The sequence below is a fragment of the Saccoglossus kowalevskii genome, chromosome 13, assembly GCF_978046115.1.
Source record: "Saccoglossus kowalevskii chromosome 13, keSacKowa6.1, whole genome shotgun sequence".
In the NCBI taxonomy this organism is placed as follows: Eukaryota; Metazoa; Hemichordata; class Enteropneusta; family Harrimaniidae; genus Saccoglossus; species Saccoglossus kowalevskii.
In genome coordinates this window covers 36,896,250-36,923,024 of record NC_140653.1, presented here as the reverse complement: position 1 = coordinate 36,923,024, position 26,775 = coordinate 36,896,250, and the positions used below count along the sequence as shown (strand labels likewise).

Here is a 26,775-nt window from a genome sequence, read left to right as displayed (position 1 = left end):
CACCTGAACCGTGCCGCTACTCTTCCCTCCCATGGAAGGGTATGATTGCATGCCTCCTGGCTGACTCTGGCTAGCGGACGACGCTCTAGGGTGTTGTGTTTTTTGTGTATGGGGTGCCCTCCGTTTATCCTTGGCAGGGCCAACAGGCTAGCGGATTTGATATGAACCCTCTGGTTCATTGCACTCCGAAGCTCTGAGACTGCACCAGCCATTCTCCGAACAAAGAGGGTGGAAGATGTTCAGACTGCGTCACTGAGATGGAGACATACCTGCTGACTCAGTTTGCCGGCGAAAACACACGCCTCTAAAACCGCGTCTCGTTGCACAGTAGTGGCCTCGGCCAAGAGAGCCAGGTGACACTAGGGGATGTCGCACGAAGATGGGCTGTGGCCCACCAGTAAATGTGTTGCCTGGTTTAGGAGGCTGGTGCATTCTGCCTCTGAGGTCTCAGATCTATATAGTGTGTCTATTGTCAAAATATTGTATGTTTATTGTCAAAATACGGCGTGTTTATTGTCAAAATATGGTGTGTCTATTGTCAAAATACGGCGTGTTTATTGTCAAAATATGGTGTATCTACATGTATGACCAAAACATGATGTGTCAATTGTCAAAATATGGTGTGTCTATTGTCAAAATATTGTGTGTCTATTGGAGGGGGTCTTCCTATTGAGGGTTGGGGGGGCACCCGAAATTTGAATACTTGGCCCAGTTCGGCGATTCAAAGGAGATGGCAACTCGCTGGGTGCATCGGTATGTGCAGGTAGTCCCCGCTTAAGACTAGCGGGGCTAGCCAGTCAAAAACGGTGGATGGAAAGAAGAACCCTGAATGGTGTCTCCATGTGGAACCGATCGAGGAGCACGTACTGATTCAGTCTGCCTAGGTCCAAAACTGGACGCCTGCCACTTGTAGATTTTGTACTACGAGCACATTTGGGTAGAAGCCTGGATTTAGTTCCGGCTGATGTATCCTGTGTATGACGTCTTTCCCCAGCAAACTGCTACTTCCTGTCTGATTGCTTCTGCCTTGCCGGAGTCCCTTGGCAGTGCCCAACAGGGGAGACACTGGTGGGGGGAAATGGAGATTTCAGCGGTATCCCGTAAACGGATGTCAGCACCTGGAAAGGTCCAGGGATCAGTCACCCGCCATCTCCAAACCGGACTACATCGGCGCAATCTGTGTACGACAGGGATATGTGGCCATGTGTTCGGCAGTTGCGAGGGGGGGTGCTCCCTTCCCCCATGAGGTGAGTTCCCCAAGGCCTTAAGTAGTCATTAAGTTGTGACCTGGCCACTCACCGAACACATGCCTGTCCCCCCGGTTGCAGAGGTGAGCGTCAAACATGCCTCCCCTGCTGCTGGGTAGACGCCCGCCCAGAGAGGGTGAGGAGCCACCACCTTACCTCCCTGTGGGCGCGCTACTACCCTTCCCTCCCATGGAAGGGTATAATCGCTTGCCTCCTGGCTGACTCTGGCTAGCGGACGACGCCCTAGGGCGTTATGTTTTCTGTGCTTGGGGTGCCCTCCGCTTGCCCATGGCAGAACCAACTGGATAGCAGATTCAATCTGAACCCTTTGGTTCATTGCACTCCGAAGCTCCAAGACTGTACCCACCATTCCCTGAACAAAGAGGGTGGAGGATGTCCAGTCTGCATCACTGAGGTGGGGATGTACACATGCGTCTAAGGCCGCGTCTCATAGCACGGTAGTGGCCCTGGCCAAGAGAGCCAGGTGACACTAGGGGGTGTCACATGTAGATGTGCGGTGGCACACCAGTAAAAATGTCGCCTGGTCTAGAAGGCTGGTGCGTTCTGCCTCAAAGGTCTCCAGAGTGCTAGGCATGCATAATAATGTGTTCAAGCAACTCTGACCTCAGGCCTGAATGGGTCGTCTTCAATTGGCAAAGACACCCATGGAATGCAGCTATCCCCCTTTGCCCGGTTTGCCAAATTCGTGGTACCGGGGTCTGGGGAAGGAACCTTGGAATCCGGTTTGGGGTGTTTTGGTCTCATCCCATGCCATGGGGTCTGATCCCGAAAACCACACCAACCGGGTAGCATTTGGTACAGTGGGAAGTGTTGCCTAATGTTATCCCCACCCGGGGGGCCTTAAGCATTGCATCCTCCGCGGCTGACCAACGCCGCCCATCAACACCGTTTGCGTGCTCTGCACCCCACTCCGCACTCAGACGGACAGGGAGAGACGTGCCAACGGGGTTGCTTTGGATCCTGACGCCCGTGATCCCATAAGCATTGAAGCAACCTTAGGTGGTCGCTTTAGGATCAAGGGTGGGGGTATACATCGTATCACTGGGATCGATGATACTCCGCCTCACCCCAAAAGCGTGGCTCACCGAGTCATACAGATGGAAGACTCTGAGGGACCGCCCGGAGTACCGGCTGTATCCAACATGAGCGAACTGCGTCTCCTTTCACTTTAAATATGTGAGAGGGAGCGTGTTCGACTGTGCGTCTCATGACAGAGTCGGCTTCCTCTGGGGACCCTATGGGTCGGTAAAAAAGGAGTCAAAACCCACAGCGGGGACCGGACAAGGATAAATTTGTTACCGTTGTACGGTTACCGCGGGACGAACCCTAGCTCGGAGACATGGCTGCCAGCACCCCGTTGGCATTCAGTGCCCGAGGCTCCAGAGAAGGCCCGGTGCAATTAGCCTGAGCCTCGGCCTCCCCCCAAAATAGTGGGAGAGCCATGACTGGGAACGGGGGTTCCCCGGAAGAGACGTGTTTGAATGCAAACATGCTTTCGTGTCTCTTCCTGCTTGCCCACCGAGAGAACACAGTGGAGACAGCTCGCTCCGACCTTCCTCGCACAGCGCTGAGTTTGCCTCCAATTGCGTCCCTGGTAGGCCGGGTACACAATTGGAGGCAAACCCAGCGCTGTGCGAGGAAGGGTCCACAAAGAGACCCGCAACGGGCCCCATAGGAGGAAAGCCTCCAGGGGCACAGCCTCGCTACAGCCGGTAAAATCGGGTAAAACACCGCCTGAAAAAACAGACTGTGAGGATGCCCTCTGATCAGCGGGGGAGACCGAGAAAAATATCGGTACCTTCACTGTCGGGCTTCTTACTCGACGTCCTGGTAAATGAAGTACTGGTAGCCAAGCGTGAGGACTTTTCACTCATGCAAAACACGCGACTCACTTTAACCGATTTGTTTACTGGACGCGCAACCTTGCTGTGACTCGGCTCGGTCAGTCTCAGCGATTTTGATGGCTCTGAAAGAAAATCTCAGGCCTCAGAACTCCAGTGAAAAAAACATGCTTTCACACAAAAACCCTGAACCCCGCACGTAGCTATGACAAAGTATCTTGGATGCGGGTTCTATGCTGGTAAATTCTGAATATAACCTCTGCACGGTCGACTTGAAACACGAGGAGACCGGAAAGAAACGGCAGCGAGCCCTGGTGCTGTCATTATATCTATATATTGCTAGATACATTGTAAATAAAAGACGACATGCATGAGGGAAACGAATTACAAAATATGGTGCATCTATTGTCAAAATATGGCGTGTCTATTATCAAAATATGGCATGTCCATTGTCAAAATATGGCGTGTCTATTGTCAAAATATGGCGTGTCTATTGTCAAAATATGGTGTGTCTATTGTCAAAATATGGCGTGTCCCGCATCAAAATATGGCATGTCTATTGTCAAAATATGGTATGTCTATTGTCAAAATATGGTATGTCTATTGTCAAAATATGGTGTGTCTATTGTCAAAATATGGTGTGGCTACATGTACAACCAAACAAGATGTGTCAATCATCAAAATATGGTACATCTATTGTCAAATATTATGTGTCTATGGTCAAAATATTATGTGTCTATGGTCAAAACATTGTATGTCTATTGTCAAAATATGGTAACTGGAAACAGTGACTTTTGTTTATCAATGACACAAGAGGATTTGAAATGACACAACTAGAAACTATGACTTTTCATGCACCAATGACACAAGAGGATTTTAAATGACACAACTGGAAACAGTGACTTTTGATGCATTCAATGACACAAGAGGATTTGAAATGACACAACTAGAAACTGTGACTTTTCATGCACCAATGACACAAGAGGATTTGAAATGACACAACCAGAAACTATGACTTTTCATGCACCAATGACACAAGAGGATTTGAAATGACACAACTGGAAACTGTGACTTTTCATGCACCAATGACACAAGAAGATTTTAAATGACACAACCAGAAACTATGACTTTTCATGCACCAATGACACAAGAGGATTTGAAATGACACAACTGGAAACAGTGACTTTTGATGCATCAATGACACAAGAGGATTTTAAATGACACAACCAAAAACAGTGACTTTTGATGCATAAATGATGACCAAACCATTGTATGTTAGAAGGCACACAGGTTTATACCCCTGGTAAAGCCAGACTTGGAGAGAATTCACACTGTTACTCAACACTGTAATATTCATATTTATTGTGCTTATTATTACACATTCTAGATTACCTAGAATTCACAGAAATGAAAATAATAGACACAGTATTTTGTACAAGTTCTATAGTCAGAAATAAATATTACCTGGAGAGGGCGCTCCATCATCTAAAAATACAGGAAAATCATTATCAAATTCAAAGGTACTCTCATAATTCGGATTTACCTGTAGAATAAATGAACAAATTATTACATAAATATATTCTACCCACAATGTTTACCTAAATATATTCTACCCACAATGTTTACCTAAATATATTCTACTCACAATGTTTACATAAATACAAATGTATATTCTACCCACAATGTTTACCTAAATATATTCTACTCACAATGTTTACATAAATATATTCTACCCACAATGTTTACCTAAATATATTCTACCCACAATGTTTACCTAAATATATTCTACCCACAATGTTTACCTAAATATATTCTACCCACAATGTTTACCTAAATATATTCTACCCACAATGTTTACCTAAATATATTCTACCCACAATGTTTACCTAAATATATTCTACCCACAATGTTTGCCTAAATATATTCTACCCACAATGTTTGCCTAAATATATTCTACCCACAATGTTTACATAAACATATTCTACCCACAATGTTTGCCTAAATATATTCTACCCACAATGTTTGCCTAAATATATTCTACCCAAAATGTTTGCCTAAATATATTCTACCCACAATGTTTGCCTAAATATATTCTACCCACAATGTTTGCCTAAATATATTCTACCCACAATGTTCACATAAATATATTCTACCCACAATGTTCACATAAATATATTCTACCCAGTGTTTACCTAAATATATTCCACCCACAATGTTTACCTAAATATATTCCACCCACAATGTTTACCAAAATATATTCTACCCACAATGTTTACCTAAATATATTCTACCCACAATGTCCACCTAAATATATTCTACCCACAATGTCCACCTAAATATATTCTACCCACAATGTTCACATAAATATATTCTACCCAGTGTTTACCTAAATATATTCTACCCACAATGTTTACCTAAATATATTCTACCCACAATGTTTACCTAAATATATTCTACCCACAATGTTTACCTAAATATATTCTACCCACAATGTTTACCTAAATATATTCTACCCACAATGTTTACCTAAATATATTCTACCCACAATGTTTACCTAAATATATTCTACCCACAATGTTCACATAAATATATTCTACCCACAATGTTTGCCTAAATATATTCTACCCACAATGTTTGCCTAAATATATTCTACCCACAATGTTTACATAAATATATTCCACCCACAATGTTTGCCTAAATATATTCTACCCACAATGTTTGACTAAATATATTCTACCCACAATGTTTGCCTAAATATATTCTACCCACAATGTTTGACTAAATATATTCTACCCACAATGTTTGACTAAATATATTCTACCCACAATGTTTGCCTAAATATATTCTACCCACAATGTTTGCCTAAATATATTCTACCCACAATGTTTACATAAATATATTCCACCCACAATGTTTACCTAAATATATTTACCCATAATGTTTACATAAATATATTCTACCCACAATGTTTACATAAACATATTTTACCCACAATGTTCACACAAATATATTCTACCCACAATGTCCACATAAATATATTCTACCCACAATGTTTACCTAAATTTATTCTACCCACAATGTTCACATAAATATATTCTATCCACAATGTTTACCTAAATATATTCTACCCACAATGTTTACCTAAATATATTCTACCCACAATGTTCACATAAGTATATTCTACCCAGTGTTTACCTAAATATATTCTACCCACAATGTTTACCTAAATATATTCTACCCACAATGTTCACATAAATATATTCTACCCACAATGTTTGCCTAAATATATTCTACCCACAATGTTTGCCTAAATATATTCTACCCACAATGTTTACATAAATATATTCCACCCACAATGTTTGCCTAAATATATTCTACCCACAATGTTCACATAAATATATTCTACCCACAATGTTTACCTAAATATATTCTACCCACAATGTTTACCTAAATATATTCTACCCACAATGTTTGACTAAATATATTCTACCCACAATGTTTGCCTAAATATATTCTACCCACAATGTTTGCCTAAATATATTCTACCCACAATGTTCACATAAATATATTCTACCCACAATGTTCACATAAATATATTCTACCCACAATGTTCACATAAATATATTCTGCCCACAATGTTTGCCTAAATATATTCTACCCACAATGTTTGACTAAATATATTCTACCCACAATGTTTGCCTAAATATATTCTACCCACAATGTTTACATAAATATATTCCACCCACAATGTTTGCCTAAATATATTCTACCCACAATGTTCACATAAATATATTCTACCCACAATGTTTACCTAAATATATTCTACCCACAATGTTTACCTAAATATATTCTACCCACAATGTTTGACTAAATATATTCTACCCACAATGTTTGCCTAAATATATTCTACCCACAATGTTTGCCTAAATATATTCTACCCACAATGTTCACATAAATATATTTCACCCACAATGTTCACATAAATATATTCTACGCACAATGTTCACATAAATACATTCTACCCACAGTGTTTACATAAATATATTCTACCCACAATGTTCACATAAATATATTCTACCCACAATGTTCACATAAATATATTCTGCCCACAATGTTTGCCTAAATATATTCTACCCACAATGTTTGACTAAATATATTCTACCCACAATGTTTGCCTAAATATATTCTACCCACAATGTTTGCCTAAATATATTCTACCCACAATGTTCACATAAATATATTCCACCCACAATGTTCACATAAATATATTCTATGCACAATGTTCACATAAATATATTCTACCCACAGTGTTTACATAAATATATTCTACCCACAATGTTCACATAAATATATTCTACCCACAATGTTCACATAAATATATTCTACACACAATGTTCACATAAATATATTCTACGCACAATGTTCACATAAATATATTCTACCCACAGTGTTTACATAAATATATTCTACCCACAATGTTCACATAAATATATTCTACCCACAATGTTCACATAAATATATTCTACCCACAATGTTCACATAAATATATTCTACCCAGTGTTTACCTAAATATATTCTACCCACAATGTTTACATAGATATATTCTACCCAGTGTTTACCTAAATATATTTTACCCACAATGTTTACATAAATATATTCTACCCACAATGTTTACATAAATATATTTACCCACAATATTTACATAAATATATTCTACCCACAATGTTCACACAAATATATTTTATCCAATATGTTTACATAAATTTGTAAATTCTCATCTTTTGTCATTGTCTCACCTCCCCATTAATCCTAGTGGCACCTGGACACAATGGGTTATTTGGATTGTGTCGTGCTATGTTTTCTTCAGCTGGTTTCTCAGTGGCTCCACTCCATGGACGTTTCATGCGATGTGCAGAAACAAGAACCCAGTCACCTTTCAAAGGATTATAACGTATATGTTGGTGTTCTGCAAAGACAAACCATAAATCTAGTGAAATAGTAGCATATTCAGCAAAAAAAATACTATGTTAATTAACTCTTAGAAGGCAATAATTGTTCCTGCAAACATTATTAATTTTCACCTTGCCAATAGAGAAACTATATACAAAATGTAACAAATGGACGAATTTGCCGTCTGATACAATCTTTTCTTTGGATGCAAAAATAGGTCTAAAGATCCTGAAACATTGCAATAATAATTTTGCACAGCAAATATTGGCTAAAATATATGCAGGAACTATTCTGACCAAAAAAGAACAAGGACAATGAAGTCATCATAATTACATAAAGAAATTAATTAATTTTTGTTTTTCTCAAATAATATGTTATGTACCAGTACATGTAATAATCTCAATGTTCCTAGTAGAATAATTGAGTTCTATAATAGTTTCTAAAAATGTTTGGTTTAGCGTCATACATGTATCTAAGTAAAATTTGGCAAGAAAATACTAGTCAACGTGTTCCTGAATTGATTCTACATGTACTGTATTAATCTCAATGTCCCTTATATAAATAATATACTGTATGACGGGAATGTTTTGCACAATGAAAGCAAATTTTGTCTAATTTGCAAATTTTATTATTCGTGTTCTCCTTGTAGAAGAATTACTAGTATTCAATTTTGACCTGTTATTTATACATGATGGTTAATAAACAGAATCTTAACAAATATGAACAAAGATTATTTATTAATCAATGTCTGTTACTACCGGATTCTACAGTAAATTCACCCATCCAAAAAATTGTCCTGGGCAATTTCACAGCTGGTGGGCCCTTATTTGGGGTTCAAAATTTTTTAAAATGATCATCAAATATCAACAGAAATATGTGGGTAAAATATTTCAACAATGATCTGTCGCCAACCTACAGGTCATTGTCTGTAATTTAGCGTATAATCACAGATAATTTTTAGTAACCGTGGTATAATGTACAAGAAGTCGAGCATTTAACATGGCAACAAAGTGAGGCATCTTGCTGCATTTCGATTTCGGTTCTTAATTTATTTACGCAATTCCCCATGGAAACACTTTTAGATGAACCACAACAATGCGGACCCTGAGCAGAACTGCAATGTATTGCTCAACAACCAGAAGCACAAACGCAAAAAAACAGTTTATTTACTATTTTTTCTGCCTACATAAACTGCAACATTCTTTTCCTCTGTCGATTAATGTTCTCAATGTATTATGCAACAAACCAGAAAATGTGCATTCGAACCCTAACTGAAACAGATTGTAATTAGATCATGTGTATTCAAGTTATCTGTCTGTGGGCAACACAGGTCCACGTGCACAGTGTCAATCACACGGAACCATATGGTGTTTAGTACAAATGCTTAAAATGTGATTATCTTTGTAATATTGAACCTTCGGAATATCGAGCTGTAACCATAGTATATAAGATAAGATAAGATAATTCTTTATAACAACCATATTGAAAGAAATTCAATTTAGGTGAATACAAATGTAATAAAGGAATAACAAACTATTCTACAAACTAAAACTATACTTATCATAAAGATACAGTAAAGAAATATTACTGGTACTTACTGTGACCGAGGCCACACGACAGCGCCATAGGTAGCCGTCAATCACTCTGGTTCCTTTCTCTCCGCCTCCAGGACTTAGACCAACTTGACGGAAAGAGTAGGAAGGTTGGGGGAGGGGAACTGACCAGAGTCTATGGTGGGTATGAACTATGTGAATAGGCGGGTTCGGAGAACCCTCACCTAAATTCACTACGTTCAATTACCCACCATAGACTCCGGTCAGTCAAAATGACTATTTTGAACTGTAGGCCGAGTCAGACACCGATAGGTGGCGGGTTTTTCCGAGCAAACAGAAAAAATGATGAAAGTCTCTTCCCAGTCCGGGATGAAAACAAACTAGACCCAAAAAAGGGTGGTGTCTTACCTTGCCTGTGCTGTCCCCGGAGCAAGGAGCCAAAATGCTGCTACGGTGACAGGGTTTGGTGTGCCCGAGAAAGCTAGACCCCAACCAAATTCTGGGGGGTAGTAAGCTTTCGAAGTAAAGACCGAAACAGTTCTGCATGAAGGCATAGGCCGCAGAGTGGGACCTGGGAGCTCCCATTGGAGTGCTGATGGTAGAGAAATCTGTCCGCATAAAATGCCGGACTGACTGATTGCCTATGCGCAGGGACCCTAGCGATCGTTCGGGCTGGGTCAGCAAAGCAAGACTGACCAGCTATGACAGGACCCAACCTAGAAAGACCGTTATCAATAGATTTGGTGTCTCTTAGATGGTGGTTGATAAAGATGTTCTGCGTTCTCCAGAAGCTTGCCCTCCATGTGTGCTCGAGGGGGGGCACCTGACGCTAGCACTAGCGAGTTAGCCATCGCACAGACCTCATGCGCTCGTACTTGGTGTCTCTGCAAGCTCTGTGTCGAGGAATATAAAGTATTAGACCTCTAATACAGTCGCAGTAAACCACCTGGTTATGGAAGTTGTGGAGGCCGGCCTATCCTGCCTGCCTGGGCCATAACACAAAGATGAGTGCTTGGCACCCCATTCCAAATCCTAGTACGGTTTGGTGGCAACTCCGTGCTCGAATCGGGTAGAGAAGCAGTTCCTCCTGACCCTCCGGGCAGACAAAATTTGACAGCTAGAGGATGATGATCGGCTGAGGATCATGTCCTGGGATTCGGTGTCTCTAGACGAGAAACCCGATTCGTGTCTTTAGCACAACTTGATTGTCCATAACGACAGTACATCATCCGAAAAGGACAATGCCCCCAGCTCTGGCCGACGCCTACCCGAGGCGAGGGCCAGTAGGAAGACTATTTTTCACGTCAAAAATTTGAGTGGTGCTGATCGGAGAGGCTCAAAAGGCGGTCTGCTTAGAGCAGACAACACTGCCGACAAGTCCCACTTGGGCGGTTCCCTTGTATGGAATCTCAGCGTCTGGAAAGCAGTAAATAGTCTCCTAATAATAGGACAATCGGTTAGTCTTGTTCTCGTACGTTTGAATGGTGGGGGACAAGGCCGACCTATAGCCAACAATCGCTGCATAGGACAAACCCACTTCGTCAAACAGGTGGACGAAGGAGCCTGCTATCTGGCCAATAGAGGGATGGTTTCGATCAATCTCCCTTCCGCTACACTAGCCAGTGTATGCTTGCAGCCTAGCAATGTAGGCCGCGTTGGTAGAATCCCTGTTCGCCCTGGCCAGGACGTTGGCAGCCCGCTCAGATAAGGCTTTCGTATGTGCGAGTCTACTGAGAGCCTCTATGCATGTAAGTGATACCTGCTGGGCTCGTTGGTAGTGCGTCGTCTGGTTGGGACGGCAGGTTTGTCAAGTCCGGAAGCACTGCTGGTGTTTCGACTATCGTTTCCGACAGAAGTGGAAACTAGGCCCTGCTTGGCCAATTGGGTGCAACCAATGATAATATGCAGGTGTGCACCTGTCGACCCTGGCCCAGGCTCCTGGAGTCAGCAGGAGTGTTACGTATGACAGGAGCTTGGTGTTCCGGGGTATGGCAAACCGGTCTAACCTTGGACCGTCCCCAGCCGAAACAGGCTGGAGGCTACCCACTGGGGTATCAGCCACTCTGTGTTCTGGAGATGGAGTCGCCCTAAAAGGGTGTCGCCAGACTGTTCCTCACCCCTGGAAAGTGGTTTGTGGTTAGCTCCACATTGTATTCCAGGCACCGAAGGAGGATTTGCTCCGCTAGGACTGACAATGATGGGGAATGCGTCCACCCTTCCTTCTTGAAGGAGACCACCGTTGCGTTGCCTGTGCGGAGCAAGACTCTGTGGTCTCGAACTACGGGTAGAAAGCGTGGTAGTGCTAAGTACACTGCTCTCAGTTCGAGCCGGTTGATATGGTGGTCCCGAAACTTATGTGGGAGCCATGTCCTTGGGCTTGTTCGCCCAATAGATGCGCTCCCCAACCCTGGGGGAGGCATCTGTTACCAGAGTGATACCTGCGGCAAGTGGGTCAAAGGGGGCCAGTGACGACCACCAGGGCAGGGCTTCCTTCACTTGATCGAAACCCGCCTATCTAGTTCCCATAACAAGTGTTATACTGGGCGGCTGTGGAGTGCGGCCTGGGGAACGACCCTTCAAACCGAGGTCATCATTCCGATGATCCGCATTAGTTCATGGAGGGACACTGAGGGAACGCTGACTAGGCATTCGGCTAGGCTGTTTAGCGCTAAGCAACACACTTGAAATAGCTAAGCCAAGCATACCTCTGTGTCAAAACTCCATGCCCAGGGACACCAACTGTTGTGTTGGGTCGGGATGGGACTTGTCTGATTTACTAAAGAGCCCAACTGGTGAAGTAAATCCTGTGTTAGCCTGACGCGTTTTAACCTATTTTAACCCCTTGATAGGGTTGTTGGTAACCAGTAGTCTGGGTATGGATTGAGGTGTACCAACATCTGGTGAAGCAGCAGCACTACCTGTTTCATCACTCTGGTGAACACGTAGGGTGCTGTGCCTAACCAGAATGGGGGGCACCCGAAATTCAAATACTTGGCCCAGCTGGGCAATTCGAAGGAGATGGCAACTCGCTGGGTGCATCGGTATGTGCAGATAGGCCCTGCTTAAGTCTAGTGGGGCACAGTCGAAACAGTGGATGGAGAGAAGAACCCTGAATGGCGTCTCCATGTGGAACCGATCGAGGTATCCCGTAACAGGATGCCACCACCTGGAAAGGTCCAGGGATCGGTCACCCGCTGTCTCAAAACCCGACTACACCGGTGCAATCTGTGTACGACAGGGATATGTGGCCATGGGTTCGGCAGTTGTGGGGGGCGGGGGTGGGGGGGGTGGGTTGGGGGATGGGGGTGGGGGGATGCTCTCTTCTCCCATGAGATGAGTTCCCCAAGGCCTGAAGTAGTCACTAAATTGTGACCTGGCCACTCGCCGAACACATGCCTGTCCCTCCGGTTGCAGAGGTGAGCGTCAAACACGCTTTCCCCACTGCCGGGGTAGAAATCTGGGGGCGCGCCACTACTCTTCCCTCCCATGGAAGGGTATGAGTGCTTGCCTCCCGGCTGATTCTGGCTAACCGTCAACGCCCTAGGGCGCTGTGTTTTTGTGCTTTGGGTGCCCTCCGCTTGCCCTTGGCAGGGCCAACTGGCTATCGGATTTGATATGAACCCTCTGGTTCATTGCACTCCGAAGCTCCGAGACTGTACCCACCATTCCCTGAACAAAGAGGGTGGAAGATGTCCAGTCTGCGTCACTGAGGTGGGGACATACTTCCCCCCGACTCAGGTTGTCGGTGAAAACATGTGCGTCTAAGGCCGCGTCTCGTAGCACAGTAGTGGCCCCAGCCAAGAGAGCCAGGTGACACTAGGGGGTGTCGCACGTACATGTAGATGTGCGGTGGTCCACCAGTAAAAGTGTCGCCTGGTCTAGGAGGCTGGTGTGTTCTGGGCGCGCACAATAATGCGCTCAAGCAACTCTGCCCTCAGGGCTGGATGGGTCTCATGCTATGGGGTCTGATCCCAAAACCACACCGACCGGGTAGCGTTTGGTCCAATGTCTTCCCCACCCGGGGGCCTTAAGCGTTACGTTCTCCGTGGCAACCTTAGGTGGTCGCCTTAGGATCAAGGGTGGGGGTATTTACATCGATTCACTGGGACCACCCCAAAAGCGTGGCTCACCGAGTCATTACGGATGGAAGACTCTGAGGGACCGCCCGGAGTACCGGCTGTATCCGACACGAGCGAACTGCGTTTCCTTTCACTTTAAATATGTGAGAGGGAGCGTGTTCGACTGTGCATCTCATGACAGGGTCGGTTCCTTCTGGGGACGCCCGTGGGTTGGTAAGAAAGAAGTCAAAACCCACAGCGTGTACCGTTACCGCGTGACGAACAACGTGTGCCCTGCCCTGAAAGCCCTGCCCCGAGATCGGAGGCTTGGCTGCCAGCACCCCATTGGCATTCAGTGCCCAAGGCAGCAGAGGAGGCCTGGTGCAATTAGCCTGAGCCTCGGCCTCACCCAAAATTAGTGGGAGAGCTGCGGCTGGGAACGGGGGTTCCCCGGAAGAGAGCTGTTTGAATGCAAACATGCTTTCAAGTTTCTTCCTGCTTGCCCACCGAGGGGCCGCAGTGGAGACAGCTCGCTCCGACTGCGTCTGATTTACCCGGCCTGCCAGGGACGCAATTGCCCCTAGTCCTTCGACCAAAGCCCTCAACTCGGAGGCAAACCCGGCGCCGTGCGAGGAAGGGTCCACAAAAGGGACCTGCAACGGGCCCTTAGGAGGAAAACCTCTGCTGCAGCCAGTAAAAATTGGGTAAACCACCGCCTGAAAAAACAGACTGTGAGGATGCCCTTTGATCAGCGGTGGGAGACCGAGAAAATATCGGTACCTCCACCATCGGGCCTCCTACTCAAGGTCCCGGTACACGAAGCACCGGTAGCCGAGTGTGAGGATTTTCCACTCATGCCAAACACGCAACTCACTTTAACCGATTTGTTTACTGGACGCGCGACCTTGCTGTGACGCGGTCAGTTTCAGCGATTTTGATGGCTCTGAAAGAAAATCTCAGGCCTCAGAACTCAGAAAGTATCTCGGATGCGGGTTCTATGCTGGTAAATTCTGAATATAACCCCTGCACAGTCGACTTGAAACACGAGGAGACCAAAAACAAAACGGCAGCGAGCCCTGGTGCTGTCATTACATCTATACATTGCTAAATACATTGTAAATAAAAGACGACATGCATGAGGGAAAAAAACGAAATACAGTTGTAAAAAGTGCCGCCGTGAAACCAACAAGTGGTTACGTAGAGGGGCCAGGTTTTAATTTCTTTGTTGTGAAAAATACTACACACAAAGGGGAAAACGACACGAGGGTAAAAATGACAAGAAAAACTTATCCTACCAGCTACAATGTCGGATGCCGTGCAGCAGCAACAACCCAAGCTAGAAACCCGGAAAGGAAACAAGCAGCCTATCGTCTGAGATAGCTCCGCTGTTAGCAATGCACATTTCAATTAAAGAACTGAAGACATCATTAGAAAATGTACAATATGTATAGTATCAAAGCAATTGGACTTACAGTTTTTAACAAGTCGTCGAAAATATCACTTTTTACCAAAAATGACAAAAATATTCACCAAAATTAGAGAATTGAAGATATCATCACAAAATGAACAAATCTGAGAGAGGTCCACATGTAGTACCTATATATGTAATATCAAAGCAATCGGACATACAGTTTTTAACAAGAAGTCGAAAATATCACTTTTTACCAAAAATAACAAAAATATTCACCAAAATTAAAGAATCAAAGATATCATCACAAAATGAACTAATCTGAGAAAAGTCTACATGTAGTATCTATATACGTAATATCAAAGCAATTGAACTATTGGTTTTTAACAAGAAGTCGAAAATATCACTTTTTACCAAAAATTACAAAAATATCCACCAAAATTAGAGAATTGAAGACAGTCACAAAATGAACAAATGTGGGAGAGGTCCACATATAGTACCTATATATTTAATATCAAAGCAATTGGACTTGCGGTTTTTAACAAGAAGTTGAAAACAACACTTTTTACCAAAAATGACAAAAATATTCACCAAAATTAGAGAATTGAAGATATCATCATGAAATTAACAAATCTGTGAGAGGTCTACCCAAGGTACATATACACGAAGTATCAAAGCATTCAGGCTTGTAGTTTTCAAGAAGAAGTCGAAAAAATAAAACATTGACACGGACGCCGGACAATCACTCATATGATAAGCTCCGCTCGACAAAGTCGACAGCGGAGCTAAAAAAGCAGGTGATCCAGCAGAGCTCGCTAGATTTCATCTCCACTCGAGGTGGAGAAAAAAATTGACGGCTACCTATGGCGCTGCCATGTGGCCTCGGTCACGTGGGTTCGTGACGTAAGGGGTAAAAGAATCTTGAGGTCATGGGGCTTTCCCTGACCTAGATTCTATCTCTCCGTCACCGGCAGAATCGCTGATTATTGCCTACAGTTCAAAATAGTCATTTTGACTGACCGGAGTCTATGGTTGGTAATTGAACGTAGTGATTAATATTGTTTTCTTGTCATATATGTTTTTATGAATACGTATTTAATTAATTCTTTTATCAATGATCTGGTCTCAGCATTTAAAATGTAAACAAGTTTTTCTGTATTATTTGCTTGAACAAAGTTTTTAATTGATTCTGAGAATTTTGTATATAATCTTACTCTGGCCTCAGTGACTACATGATGTGAAAAAGTGTAGCTCATCTTCAGTAATATTACATTTTGCACATTTTCTATCTTCAATTTTTTTTGGGGGTTTTTGGTGTCTTCCAGATTCAATGATAAGTTTATGTGCATTTAGTCATAGTCTAGAAATAAGGCCAGTATCCTCTCTGTTTTGTACTGTTTTTATGTATTTGGCAATTTCAATCTCATTCTTTAATAATTTACATGTCCGTAGTTTTGAGTTTGGATCATTATTGCGCAAGTTCCATTTTATTTTATAGTATTCTTCAGTTTTCTGTTTAAATTCATCTTTGTTTTTTACTTTAAGGTAGAGATGCAGTTTACGTGACAGGTATTTTAATTAGTTAATTAGGAAACCAAGATGACTTCCCTTGTCCACAAAACTATATATTTACGGAAAGCTTATTGTATGAATTTAAAAATTTTTTTAGTATTCATTTTTTATGGACACTGTAGTTTGAAATGTGCACAAGCACAAAAATGTGCTTTTTTGGTCAAAAGTGATTTAAAAAAAAAATTAGCTTCTAAACCATGCTTCTGTTTCCTGTCAAAATTGGTTTATGGGTACATCTGTTTACTGTGAAGAAAGTGCGGTCTTGAAAACTGTCAATTCTGCAGGGCAGCAGCTCAAATTTCACTACTTCAAGTTTATGCATAAATTAACACCCAGGCTAGTTGGATGTACGATTGTTGTAACACTGTTCAACCAAAAACAATGCCTCGATGGCGTTTTGAAGATAAACACATTGCCAATCATTTGTGAAAATTTCAAAACAAAAGGTCAAAGCGTCTTGGAGCTATTTTTTTTAAAGTTCTGGGATGTGCACTAAAAAGAAGCTGAGATAATTGCTAATTTGCATAACAATTCAAATTTCCAAGTGCCCATGAACCTGCATCTCTACCTTAAGTTTAATTGATGCGTGCATGAAAGTCGCACAGAATGGAGTCATTTTCTTATAACTACCTTACACCGGTGACCGCCGAATTCGGCCAGATTCAATCTTTTGCTGGAAATCATGGTTTCAAAATTCAATGTCAATTTTAGAACATACATGAGCAAGGTTATCGACATGATCGCTAGTTCCATGTTCTGATCAGAGAACTTTGTAAGTAGCTCCCTGTTCTGGTCAAATAGAATAAAAACGGAATGCACAAGGGCACTGTAACAATGTTGATTAGATGCCCAGAAGTCTTTTCATAACGTCGTATGGCGACATTAGACACTCTTGGCCCGAATGTCTAAGTGTAACTGAAAGGACGTAGACCCGATCTAGGGGCGTACGCCCACTGGCGTACGAGAGTATGAGAGCTACAAACTTTACACTCGGGTTTTACTTCTTACCTTTTGGATTAAAAACAACTGAAGACATTGTCGCTTGGCAAGTATTCCGGTCAATAATATACTAGTACAAGTAGGATATTTCACAAGACGTGCACAAGCAATAAACACTCAGGTGAAGTCGTGCAAATTACAGAAACGAGCAATCTTATATTCACATGTTTTTCTTTCCATCAGCTGATGAATGCTTCCGGCTTATGCATTTCCCCGCTGGACTTTGCGCAAACTAAGTGCGCATGCGTTATCACCAGCGCAGCCGAAACTTTCAAGATGGCTGAATATTGAATGTCAAGTCTGCGTGAACTTTGTTCAAGATCAATCGTTGTGACTGTGTGTTCGTCGTTCTGTCTACTCAATGATTGGATGATTATTTTAACGAAGAACCAGTCACTAGACTATTATTCCGTCCGTGGATATAATGTACACTCAAAACCGACCAAGAAATAGAGCGACCTTGGTAACCAAAGACGTGAGTCAAATTTCGATGCATGATCGTCGGACTGTTTAGTGTGTTTATGTCATTTGGTAATTTTTCCTGTCTAGATATTGACACGGAGTTTTCAACGCTTTTCATTTTTCAGATAAATCCTTTCGGGGTTCAATTGAGTCTCCAAGCCTCGGCTACTACAGTTAACGAAAGGCCAGTGAAACAGGTAACAGCCATTCCCAAAAATAGTTGTTGCTTGATCAAGTTGATGCAGTAATTTCTGCTGTTATGTTTTCGTTTGGTTTGGTAATGAGAGGTGGTGGTGGCACAGGATGGCGGCTATCTTTTAAATGGATGGTTTATAATTTATTGAAAGGAAACTTTCAATATATTGTAATGTATTATGAAACATTTCAACATTTGTCCCACAGAAACCGCCATTAACAATCTAATGATCTAAATGTTGTTAACTCGAATCTAAGTATTCTCTATAAAGACCCAAAGTGAAAATGTGAATAAACAAAAACATGCTTTCTTCTGGGTTCCTTTCTCTTTTTATTATTGTTGCACCGATCAGTATGTTTTATTGTACATCTCCAGTTTGTCTCGTTGCCTCCCATAAATAGGTTAGTTGTTTTGTGAACACACAAACAAAAATACAATAAGTTCAGTATACTGAGTCAGTGAGTGATGTGAGTGAATTTATTTGACTTTACCGGGTTACGCCTTCAATTTATAGTTGTACAATGTACATGTTGTCATTAGTGGTTGCATAACAACTACAATAATATTAATTAAGTTATACATGTGTACTAGTATATAAGTTCTACATTGTATACTCCCAATATTTACCAGAGAATTTGCTGTCATACTATTGAGTTACCATACTATTGAGTTACCATACTAGAGTTACCATACTATTGAGTTACCATACTATTGAAAGCATTTGAATGGGAGGGGTCTACATATTCAAGCATGTTAGTAAACTGAATCAAAGTGTCAGGAACTGAATACCTGTTTATTATATAGTTAATGTTTAAGGGAAGACCGTTTGACATTGGTGTAGGTCATGACTTTTACTCAGTTAAATCTTAGTTGCATACAACAAGTTAATTTAAAAAATCTCTGAACTGCTAGTTATGTTAGGAATTGATAAAGAATTAATTTTGTTCCAGCTATGATTTCCAAAACAAATTGTTTGATTGTAGATTTCTTGGTCCACATGTGTTATTTTTCTTACCCAAACACATCTAATAATTACTGTTTGAATTATTAAACCTATCAAATTTTTTTTACTGACAAGGCATGCAAATTGGAGCCATTCTATGTTCTGTATGTGGACTTTATGCACATGCATTCCTAGCACAGCAACCAAAATATTATCCACAATTGCTAAGTTACCATGATAAACAACATATAAATATCTTGTAAAGCCAGATGACAGCATACACAAACATGTATCATGACTGGATGGTTACGGAGGCTTTACATGGTCAATAACTATGCTACTTCACACTAAATTATACATAGGTAATAACATTTGGAATGAAGTAAAACTTTCTAATGTACATGTGAATAAAATACAACTGTGCTAGTTTGTTTGAAATTGTGTCTGTATACAATGTATATTTCAATAGTACAGGTCTGTATGTGCAAATAATTTAGGAAGGAAATACATAAAGAATTTAGAATTTTCAATTCATGATAATTGTAAAAGATTTAACAATGGATTTATTGAAGTACATGTATAAAGCTATTTAAATTCACACTGACAAAACAGTGCTTAATTTTGTTTGTTGTGGCATGTTTTTCAAGAATTGTTTTGAAATACATGTAGAAAAATATAAGAGGTTAGTGTTTTACATACCACTATTTTCTCCATAATTACTTTTATTAACCTTTACTAAGCATTTCTCTCTTTGTTCGTACATCCCAACAATAAGTGTAAATGATTTTGACTGGGTTCATATGTTTTTGACTTTGTGTGGTTCATGTAATAATAATTAATAATTTTTATTGCAAAATCGTATCCTTTTTGAATATTGAACACAATAATTAAGAAAGAAGTAAACATGCAACTGTAAAAAAATCAATTTACTTTGGGGCAGCTGGTAGTATTTTTGAATTGACTTTCTCTGGCACGGAAACAGCTGTACAGTAGATGCTAAGTTGATTATCATTTGTTATTATTTGTTAGCGTAACCAACTTATTCGCATTTGCATTGTTGCACTGTTTTAAATTTATTTCCTTCAACATTTGTTTCATTTTTAACATTAGCAGTTTTCTAATTTTCATACAACAAGTAGGAAGTGCATCTCGTATTCAACCTCATTTTGGTTGCAGAGCACTTTCTACCGTACCACTTCTGGGTATGTTTTTGTATCACCCTTTTTGTATTTCTAAATTTTGTGCGCTAATTCTTAACATTGTTGATTTTTCCTCATGTTTTGCATTAGTTACTGTTGATAAATAATTTTCGTACTGTCAATTTTTCTTTAGCAGTCTTTATGTATGTACATGTAGCTTATAGTGCAAAATGTTTTTCTCTATATCAAGTCTATATGCTTCATCTACTAGTATATTTTCATTCTTGGTTTTTATTTTTAGCCAATATTTTAACATCTGTTTTATATCAGTGAGTAAAATAAGGTGTCTACCTAATTCCAAAATATAGGCCAAGTTTTGCAATTTTTTTTATGGAATTCCTCCATTGATATCCCACTACCAGTATTAAAAATTTCTTTCCGTACAGTCTTTTGTCCAAATTTCACTGCAGTAAATCAGGAAAGGTCCACACTACATGTATCAAATAGTTTTAGGTAGTTTTTGATAGGAATATTGTTTTCAAAGCACAGTAACTACTTAGATAGTGAAATATTTCCCCTCACTAATGTCTCAGCACAGGTTTTTATTTCCTTTTCAGTATTCACATTAACTCTTATATTTTAATATCTTAAAACTCAACACCACTCGAAATTTTATGATGCCACAACCGCCTGTTTGTGGCCCCTCTCACATTGAGCTGTTAAAATACTGATGAGAATATAAACAGGTTTTGGAGAAGACAGCTAGCTCTATTTGAGTTGTGCAGACAATTAAGTTGAAAGGACTTGCATGGTTCTGTGTGTATACCTTGTCAATGTTCTACTTATATCTGAGAAGTAAGAAAGTATGTCACTGATACTATATTGAAAAATAAAGATAGGTGTGTCAATTTAGAATTTGTTTTTACTACTCCTTGAAAATAAATTGAGTTGCTGAAGCATGCTAACCATGGCTACACATAATTTCTTTACATTGTTATTTTCTATGAATTATAATAATCATCTTACATTGTATAAATCACAATCTTATAATAATCATCTTATATTGTATAAATCACAATCTTATAATAATCATCTTACATTGTATAAATCACAATCTTATAATAATCATCTTATATTGTATAAATCACAATCTTATAATAATCATCTTACATTGCATCAATCACAATCTTATTATAATAATCATCTTACATTGTATAAATCACAATCTTATAATAATCATCTTACATTGTATAAATCACAATCTTATAATAATCATCTTACATTGTATAAATCACAATCTTATAATAATCATCTTACATTGTATAAATCACAATCTTATAATAATCATCTTATATTGTATAAATCACAATCTTATAATAATCATCTTACATTGTATAAATCACAATCTTATAATAATCATCTTACATTGTATAAATCACACTCTTATAATAATCATCTTACATTGTATAAATCACAATTTTATAATAATCATCTTACATTGTATAAATCACAATCTTATAATAATCATCTTACATTGTATAAATCACAATCTTATAATAATCATCTTACATTGTATAAATCACAATCTTATAATAATCATCTTACATTGTATAAATCACAATCTTATAATAATCATCTTATATTGTATAAATCACAATCTTATAATAATCATCTTACATTGTATAAATCACAATCTTATAATAATCATCTTATATTGTATAAATCACAATCTTATAATAATCATCTTACATTGTATAAATCACAATCTTATACTAATCATCTTATATTGTATAAATCACAATCTTATAATAATCATCTTATATTGTATAAATCACAATCTTATAATAATCATCTTACATTGTATAAATCACAATCTTATAATAATCATCTTATATTGTATAAATCACAATCTTATAATAATCATCTTACATTGTATAAATCACACTCTTATAATAATCATCTTACATTGTATAAATCACAATCTTATAATAATCATCTTATATTGTATAAATCACAATCTTATAATAATCATCTTACATTGTATAAATCACAATCTTATACTAATCATCTTATATTGTATAAATCACAATCTTATAATAATCATCTTACATTGTATAAATCACAATCTTATAATAATCATCTTATATTGTATAAATCACAATCTTATAATAATCATCTTACATTGTATAAATCACAATCTTAAAATAATTATCATATATTGTATAAATCACAATCTTATAATAATCATCTTACATTGTATAAATCACAATCTTATAATAATCATCTTATAGTGTATAAATCACAATCTTATAATAATCATCTTACATTGTATAAATCACAATCTTATAATAATCATCTTATATTGTTTAAATCACAATCTTATAATAATCATCTTACATTGTATAAATCACAATCTTATAATAATCATCTTACATTGTATAAATCACAATCTTATAATAATCATCTTATATTGTATAAATCACAATCTTATAATAATCATCTTACATTGTATAAATCACAATCTTATAATAATCATCTTACATTGTATAAATCACAATCTTATAATAATCATCTTATATTGTATAAATCACAATCTTATAATAATCATCTTACATTGTATAAATCACAATCTTATAATAATCATCTTATATTGTATAAATCACAATCTTATAATAATCATCTTACATTGTATAAATCACAATCTTATAATAATCATCTTACATTGTATAAATCACAATCTTATAATAATCATCTTATATTGTATAAATCACAATCTTATAATAATCATCTTACATTGTATAAATCACAATCTTATACTAATCATCTTATATTGTATAAATCACAATCTTATAATAATCATCTTACATTGTATAAATCACAATCTTATAATAATCATCTTACATTGTATAAATCACAATCTTATAATAATCATCTTATATTGTATAAATCACAATCTTATAATAATCATCTTACATTGTATAAATCACAATCTTATAATCATCTTATATTGTATAAATCACAATCTTATAATAATCATCTTACATTGTATAAATCACAATCTTATACTAATCATCTTACATTGTATAAATCACAATCTTATAATAATCATCTTATATTGTATAAATCACAATCTTATAATAATCATCTTACATTGTATTAATGACAATCTTATAATAATCATCTTACATTGTATAAATCACAATCTTATAATAATCATCTTACATTGTATAAATCACAATCTTATAATAATCATCTTATAGTGTATAAATCACAATCTTATAATAATCATCTTACATTGTATAAATCACAATCTTATAATAATCATCTTATATTGTTTAAATCACAATCTTATAATAATCATCTTACATTGTATAAATCACAATCTTATAATAATCATCTTACATTGTATAAATCACAATCTTATAATAATCATCTTATATTGTATAAATCACAATCTTATAATAATCATCTTACATTGTATAAATCACAATCTTATAATAATCATCTTACATTGTATAAATCACAATCTTATAATAATCATCTTATAGTGTATAAATCACAATCTTATAATAATCATCTTACATTGTATAAATCACAATCTTATAATAATCATCTTATATTGTTTAAATCACAATCTTATAATAATCATCTTACATTGTATAAATCACAATCTTATAATAATCATCTTACATTGTATAAATCACAATCTTATAATAATCATCTTATATTGTATAAATCACAATCTTATAATAATCATCTTACATTGTATAAATCACAATCTTATAATAATCATCTTACATTGTATAAATCACAATCTTATAATCATCTTGTATTGTATAAATCACAATCTTATAATAATCATCTTACATTGTATAAATCACAATCTTATACTAATCATCTTACATTGTATAAATCACAATCTTATAATAATCATCTTATATTGTATAAATCACAATCTTATAATAATCATCTTACATTGTATTAATGACAATCTTATAATAATCATCTTACATTGTATAAATCACAATCTTATAATAATCATCTTACATTGTATAAATCACAATCTTATAATAATCATCTTATATTGTATAAATCACAATCTTATAATAATCATCTTACATTGTATAAATCACAATCTTATAATAATCATCTTACATTGTATAAATCACAATCTTATAATAATCATCTTATATTGTATAAATCACAATCTTATAATAATCATCTTACATTGTATAAATCACAATCTTATAATAATCATCTTACATTGTATAAATCACAGTCTTTACCCAAAAGTTCAAACAAATTTTATTTAGATGCCATAATCTTTTTACATGTACATGTGTATGAGTGATTGTCCGGTGTCTACTTTTTACTTTTTTGACTTCTTTTTGAAAACTAAAAGCCTGATTACTTTTATACTTTAGTGTATATGTACATGTACCTTGGGTAGACCTCACTTAGATTTGTTCATTTCATGATGATATTTTTAATTCTTGAATTTTGGTGAATGTTTTTGTGATTCATGACTTCTTGTTAAAAACAGCAAGTCTGATTGATTTGATATTATACATAAAGGTACTACAACAGGTGGACCTCTCTCAGATTTCTTCATTTTGTGATGTGCAATTCTTTATTTGAAATGTGAATTGCAAACAGCAGAGCTACATTCGTATCTCAGCTGAGAGGCTACTTGTTTTTGTTAATTTGGACCAAATGGGAATAATTTGCCATTATCTAACAATCATGTTAACAATTAAAACAATTATAATAATGCCTGTACTGACTTGATCAAACATGGTTTGAACCAATTTTGATATATTTATTGAATCGTTTAATATTCCCCTTAGGGAATTGAAAAGATTACGGTACATTGAATATAATACAAAATGAAAAACGAGCACAAATTTCACAAAAATATTTACATTTATTGAAAATACAAGCTCAAAAACTATAAGCTTTACACACATATTTAAAAAGCTAATATGTTTCACGAATTTTGTGTTTTTACATGTAAATGTCAACTCATTTCCCAAAAACGTTTCCCAATGTAATACATCTACATGTATACAATGAAAAATGTTTAAAATCTTGTGATGACTTGGGTATATCCAATAAATTTCTATCGGATACAAAAAATGCTTTTGCATATGTGCCAAAATTAAAAAGGTGTGTATGGTCATTAAAGGTCTTTATTAAAATATAGCAGTGCTATTTGATTTCCTGGAACCAAACAAAATTTAGACCTTTACAAATCATTCCAGAGGCGTGCTACAAAATACATCTGTGATGACTCTAAAATAAGGTCACAGAGAGCAGCTGAAGATGTGTGACTTGTTACTTTTATCATTAATTAAAAATATGACTGATGTCCTGTTTTAGTATAAATGATTTAACAAATTAACTGATCTCAATATACACAAGTTCTTCAATTTTTATGATAAAAAGTATATGGATGTCAACCAGAACTAGTGATGCACTTTAATTGATTCAGAACAGAATAACTGTACTGTAACCCATCCCCAATTCACCCTTGTAATCATATTGCTAATTTCGAAAGGAAAATGATACATGTACTTAAAATATGTGTTCACAAACATTTTTATCACCACCATATTTACATCTGAAAGTTTTCACCTTTTTTTCTCAACATTGTTTGTACAATCAACTGTTTTCACATCTACGCCTTGCGTCAACACAAATAAGGCTTTCTCATACGATTGATCTACAATTTGCAATGTTCAAAAAAAAATTTGATTTAAATGATAATTTTTATGTGAAATGAACCATTTCTCTCTGTTTATGTGTTTTTAATTTTTCTGTTATTACAGTATAATAATATTATTGGATTTTGATTTTTATGTATGGTGGTTTTGCCGAGGTCAAGGTAATGCAAAATTATATGCCCAGGAAATAATAATTATTTGAATAACAAAGAAAAATATGTATTTACATCTCAAAAATGTGCTCAGAATGATATCAAACTTAACATTCACGGACAAAATACTTACATCATATTCCCAAATTAGTGGAATATTGACACAAACGACAACAAATAAAATTGCTCACTTGAACCATATATATATTCTTCTATAAAGTTTATGCTTGAACAAGATGATGAACAATGCAACTAATTTATAAAATTCAAGTCCTTTTGTTACCGGAATCAGTATTAATTAGTTGTCTTTAGCAGTGTGTCCTCCAGCATTTTTTAGGACTGAGTCAAAATGGAATTCTATAAATCAAGTTGGATCGGCTGAGTGCCTGCTCGGAGAAGAGGTATTCAAGAAAAATTGGTTGTATGTGGCTGTATGAAGCTTCTTATTGTTTGGAATTACTAAATATCTTTAAGATCAAATTTTAGAAAACATTCATGCCTTTTGTACTTC

The 26,775-nt window shown here is 37.4% G+C and overlaps 2 protein-coding genes across 2 annotated transcripts in view; one reads left to right on the top strand and one right to left on the bottom strand.

Moving 5' to 3' along the window:
* The window catches only part of LOC100373779 (galactose-1-phosphate uridylyltransferase-like), a 40,047-nt gene extending 22,182 nt beyond the window's left edge, over positions 1–17,865 (bottom strand). Inside the window, exons 1-3 of the mRNA XM_002736478.3 lie at positions 17,659–17,865; positions 7,906–8,075; positions 4,574–4,652 (exon numbers count right to left, since the gene is read on the bottom strand). Of these exons, the coding sequence (XP_002736524.1) occupies positions 4,574–4,652; positions 7,906–8,075; positions 17,659–17,686 (277 nt within the window). The 5' untranslated portion in view covers positions 17,687–17,865. The remainder of the gene's footprint in view (positions 1–4,573; positions 4,653–7,905; positions 8,076–17,658) is intronic.
* Positions 17,866–17,919: 54 nt separating this feature from the next.
* Positions 17,920–26,775, top strand: part of LOC102801257 (leucine-rich repeat-containing protein 49-like) — a 133,530-nt gene continuing 124,674 nt past the window's right edge. The window contains exons 1-2 of the mRNA XM_085507282.1: positions 17,920–18,124; positions 18,237–18,308. Of these exons, the coding sequence (XP_085363408.1) occupies positions 18,074–18,124; positions 18,237–18,308 (123 nt within the window). The 5' untranslated portion in view covers positions 17,920–18,073. The remainder of the gene's footprint in view (positions 18,125–18,236; positions 18,309–26,775) is intronic.